Source organism: Papaver somniferum, chromosome 6 (assembly GCF_003573695.1).
Source record: "Papaver somniferum cultivar HN1 chromosome 6, ASM357369v1, whole genome shotgun sequence".
Classification (NCBI taxonomy): domain Eukaryota; kingdom Viridiplantae; phylum Streptophyta; class Magnoliopsida; order Ranunculales; family Papaveraceae; genus Papaver; species Papaver somniferum.
Window position 1 is genome coordinate 6,846,655 of NC_039363.1, and position 5,199 is coordinate 6,851,853.

Below are 5,199 nucleotides of genomic sequence, written 5' to 3' on the forward strand. Positions count from 1 at the left end.
TTAGGGGTGTGTAACGGACGGACGGTTGCGGATTAGGGATCACCCGTAACCGAACCGTCAAAGTTGCGGATTTGCAAAATTGAACCGTGACCGGCCCAATCACCCGCGGATTTAACCTTTGCGGATCCGCGGATTGTACGGGCCGGTTGCGGATTAACCGCGGATTTGACCTAGTTTTGATTGTACTTGTTGGGCCTAAATTCAGTTAGTGTCTTAACTTAGTTTTGATTGTATTCAGTTAGTTAACTTAGTTTTGATTCTATATGTTGGGCCTAAATTCAGTTAGTGTTTTAAGGACTTTACTTCTTTCTTTTTGGGCCTAAATTCATTTAGTTAACTAAGTGATCAAAGAACTTCACTTCTTTCTCTTTGGGCCTAGGTTCATACTCAGGTAAGAAAACTTTGCTTCTTTCTACAGTTGCGGTAATCCGCGGTTTTCAAATGACAACCACAACCGCATCCGCACCGCATGCGGATTTGAGAATCCCACCCATGTCCGGCCCATACGTCTTGCGGTTTGAGTGAAATCCGCAATTTTGCGGACGGATACGGGTTAAATCCGCGGTTCCGGTTTTTATGCTCACCCCTAAAGTCATTAAGTGATAACGCTTCATCTGAGTTATATACATCAGCATCAGAAATCATTAGTATGAGCCCAAAGGCCCCAAACTAGTTTTGTCAATTGACCTGCAAGATTGACAAAAGAGTCAACCAAAGTTTCTGCTAATTCTCCTAAAAAGGTTTAACGTCAATCTCACAGGAAAAAAATATTCTTCACCCACTTAATAAGTTACCATCATCATCCACATTTATAATTTGAACGGCTCACATATAACAGTGTTAATCACTCACCTAGAATGTAAAGTCCACCAAACAGAAACAGTTGACGACCGTTTTTCCGGGTTGTGACGTCAGCAATTTCATTATCCGAGTAATTAAAAAACAAGAGCTACCGTATTTATCACTCTCCCTGTTATATCTTCTACACCATCACCACCTTCAGAGAGAGAGAGCTCTTCCATCGGCTAAAATGCGCCAGTATCTCTCTACACCTCATATCCAATAACCCCTCTTTCTTGGATTTCTGATTTCTTCAGTAAAAATCCAATCTTTATTTTTTTTCTCTGTATTGATTTATTTATCAATGGCGATTATTAGGGCATCGAAATTAGGGGTTTTTGTATTACTAGTATTTGGAAGGTTGTTTGCTAGGGTTTCTTCTTCTTCATCATCATCATCTTTTTGTTCACCAATTTCTGTTACAGATTCGATCTTAAGGAGTAGGGATTTCTGTTCAAATTTTGATTTTGCTGCTGGTGCATTTGTTGGTGTTACTGAGGTAAATTGAGATTCTTCACGGTATTTTTGTTGTTATTTGATTTGGGTTTTGTGTTTTCTTAATAAATTTCATAGAAATTTTGGAAATTTTAGTTATTGGATAAACTGGATGCACAGAAATTTATAAACTGGGAAAATAAATTCAAAATTTAGTTATTGGATATAGGTTGGTTTGTTTTTAGATAATGGAAAATAGTGATCTTATCATAGTATTGTTTTACATAGGAGGGGGAGGCTATGATATGATGGTATGCATTTGAAAGGGGATTGTTGTGTAAATGAATGGCCGGGGCGGGTGAGGGGGAGTATGTGAACCTGCCTCAGAGTGGGCATTTGTCTGAAATATTGAAAACTGAGTACAGCGCGTTTTAATGGTTTGTAAAATGATTAGAGTTAGCTCGTTATTTGATGGTGGTTGAGAATAGCAACATTTGGCAACTTACACCCCAAAAGCTTAACTTGTCAATTGTTTACCTCAGCTGATTATGGTATTTTGTTACTGAGTATTATAAAATTGGAAGGAATCAGGTGTTTCAGTTTTCTTTGTCGTATCTTGGTTTAAGCGAAAGATTGGGGACGTGTGATTGATGGTTTTGGCAGATAGCAAACTAAAGAGAAGAGAGAAATACAAGGTTGGAAAATCATGTTTCCTAGTATTTTTGTTACGGAAATGCTGATTGCAAAAGACGCCAATTTGCAAAACCTTTGGAAGGTGTGAACTGACACTTAACCGAACCTCGGGATCTTACTTTTTCACAAACCCACTTTTGGGTTTCAATAATTTTTTCTGTCGGGTTTAGGTTTTAGGCCTATAGCAGAAACGATGAAGGTTTCACATCAGTTGAGAAAAATCTTCCATCCTAATTATGGTAGAACTACTGACATCCTATACGTCGTGTTTTCATTTGGTTAAACTCTTACAGACGATGAATGAATATCTGTAGCTGATTATGTACTAAGAGTGCTGAATACTTTTTCTTATTTGCTTTTGTCCCAAATAGAGATCTGATGGTTATTGGCATTTTCGATCTTTGCAGGGTGATGATGTTTCGTTGCAGAAGGTGTTTAATCTTGTTCACAAGAACAGTCACGACTATGTAGCTGTTCTCTTTTATGCATCTTGGTGTTCTTTCTCCAGAAATTGTAGACCGATCTTTGCTGCGATGTCTTCCTTGTATCCTTCCATCCTCCACTTTGCATTTGAAGAATCTGTCGTCAAACCAAGGTTTGGAGTTTATTGAATATTCTTTTAGCTGTCCTATATGTAGTTCAAAGTTTAGTTCCTGCGAATCTGAATAACATTTATTACGTTGTTACAGCATACTCTCGAGGTATGGAGTTCATGGGTTCCCTACTCTTTTTCTTTTTAATTCCACCATGCGGGTGCGATATCATGGTTCACGTACCCTCACTTCCCTTGTTGGTTTCTATTCCGATGTCACTGGTAAGCCTTGTAGATTTGCAATGCAATTTTTCTCTTTTATCTGTATTTGCATCCGTGAACCATATTTTTCAGTAGGAAATTCTGCTCACCTGTGAAATCTGCCAGCTACTGTCTATTTGGCAACATGGGAGTAACCAAATAAGATAATCGCAATTTGAAGTCTGAAATTTACATTGTAGTCTAGGATAACACCACATCATTTGTGAAAAAAAGGCTTGTTGCATTTTTCTCATTTTCTGGTACTCTATTTGATTTGCTCTCTGGCAGATTTGCAAAGCAATTTTTCTCTTTTAGTATTTGCATCCATGAACCATCTTTTTTAGGTAGGAAGTTCTCCTCACTTGTGAAGATAGTCGTGGTTTGAAGTCTGAAATGTACATTTTAGTCTAGGATAACACCACATCATTTGTGAAAAAAGGTTTATAGACTACCTTGGGCTCGATAGTGATTCCTTTGCCTTACCATATAACTCTTTCAAGCAGGACTGCGTTCACAATTTTTTTCGTGGCCGTCATAATTTGTTTGCATGTTCTTTTGTTTCATCAATTCATGGATGTTATTTTCATCGGCTACAAATCCTGAATTTTTGCTCTTGTCTAGGAATGAAGCCCGTGTCGCTGGATCAAACTTCTTTGGAGAGAATGGGGAGCCAGACAAATCTTGCAAATTACGAAGACACGGAGGAAGAAAATTGCCCATTCTCATGGGCTAGGTCCCCAGAAAAGTTGCTTCAGCAAGAGACATACCTGGCACTAGCAACTGCATTTGTGATTCTTAGATTGCTTTATTTTTTCCTTCCATCACTGCTTGAATGTGCTTCTGCTGCTTGGAGAAGGCTTATACGGAACACAAGAATAGTAAGCTTGTGGGAATATCCTTCTACGTTGTTCAATCAAGCAATGCAGATTTTCAGAACTTTCAAAGAGCCTTGCAAGAGGAGAAGCAATTTGCAGGAGAGGGCAATACATGCCAGGACGTGGGCACGTAAATCATTTTCTCCTGTTTCCATTAGTGATGCTGCAAGCTCGAGTCGTGTCTGTGCAGGAAGTGAGGTTCGATAGTACTTTCCTGTGCTTTTCCTCATCTGGCTACAACACGACTGATCTGTGTTACCACATGAAAGAAGTGGCAACGAGGAGAAAGTCTTTCCCCAACAAAAAGCTTTCATGCAAACAGAAATGAAAAACCAGTAAGTTGCCCTAACTTTGAGCAGTTCACAATACCGTGTCCTTCGTTACGAGCAGTGTTGTTCATATATTAAAAAGAAGTTGTGAACTCAGATGTTGTTGATTATGCTGCTGTTCATATTGTTAAGTCAAATGTATCTCATATATTTTCAGAAATGAATTTTGCTGTTTAATTTTTACAAATAAGTTGTGAATGTCTTGAAATGTAGAGTTTGCAAATTTTCTGATACAGTTCAAGTCACTGTGTTAGCCCTGTGGTTTCTTTACTGTTCTTTTCTGGTTATACTCTTTGTAAACTGCCACGGAGCTTGAAAGTTTGCTTTGCAGAACTTGTGGGTTATACTCTTTGTAAAGAAACAAACCCTATTAGCTTTTTAGGATAGCACTGACAAGTGCAAAGTGAAGCATATACACCTTAGTAAGCAAGTTCCCACCTGAATTCATGAAAGTGGAAGCATATCTTCTGTTGTCTCCACACCATTCAATGGATCACAACCACCACCACCTCCATGTCTATATCTGCTGGGCTGATGGGGCACAAGCCAAAAGTTAAGCGCCTACCTTTGGAAGTCATCCAGCACCACCACCCCTCAGGAGTGAAGACCGTGAACAAAAATGAAAATTTTCCAACATTTTCAGTACAAAAATGGGTTTCCCAAATAAGCTCGGAAGGCCATTCCATTCTTGACAATAAAGTTAGATTGTACCCTGTTTAGTAGGTTTCTAATTGCTTGTTCCTCCCAGCAAAAAAAATAAAATAAAATAAAATAAAATTGCTTGTTCCCTGTTTAATTTTGCTGCGACTTCTGTCAATGTTCCAAACTGCATATAGTGCCATAAGAAGAAGAAAAAAATTGTTCAACTGAACTTCAAATTGGACATAGGGATGACATTTGAATCATCTGATTCCTGTCGTCTCTAAAACTAGCAAGGCAACTTAGTTCCAACAAAAACTTCATTTTTTTTGGACGAGGGAACCTTGAACTCATGGCTCAGCTGAAAGAGAGAGCAGAGCCACTTCCACAAGCTGGCCTCTTTTTACCAACCAAAGCAGCTCAGCTGCAACTTCTCCCAAAGGTTTGGTATCTCCTGTCTCAATCGTTTAATTTTATTCCGCCTAGATCTAATTTTAATATTTTGTCACGCAAGATAACCGCTAGACAATACCATTGGGCATGTGCTCACCACCGCCTAGATATGTCCTAATTCAGTTTAAGAAAGATCTCAAAA

The 5,199-nt window shown here is 38.7% G+C and overlaps 1 protein-coding gene across 1 annotated transcript; it reads left to right on the plus strand.

The window, feature by feature from the left end:
• Positions 1–983: 983 nt before the first annotated feature.
• Positions 984–4,218, plus strand: LOC113286818 (5'-adenylylsulfate reductase-like 4). The gene is made up of 4 exons (XM_026535443.1): positions 984–1,339; positions 2,376–2,563; positions 2,658–2,782; positions 3,383–4,218. Exons 1-4 carry the CDS (start codon positions 1,145–1,147, stop codon positions 3,841–3,843), a joined length of 969 nt encoding a protein of 322 aa, XP_026391228.1. The 5' UTR covers positions 984–1,144; the 3' UTR covers positions 3,844–4,218.
• Positions 4,219–5,199: the final 981 nt, after the last annotated feature.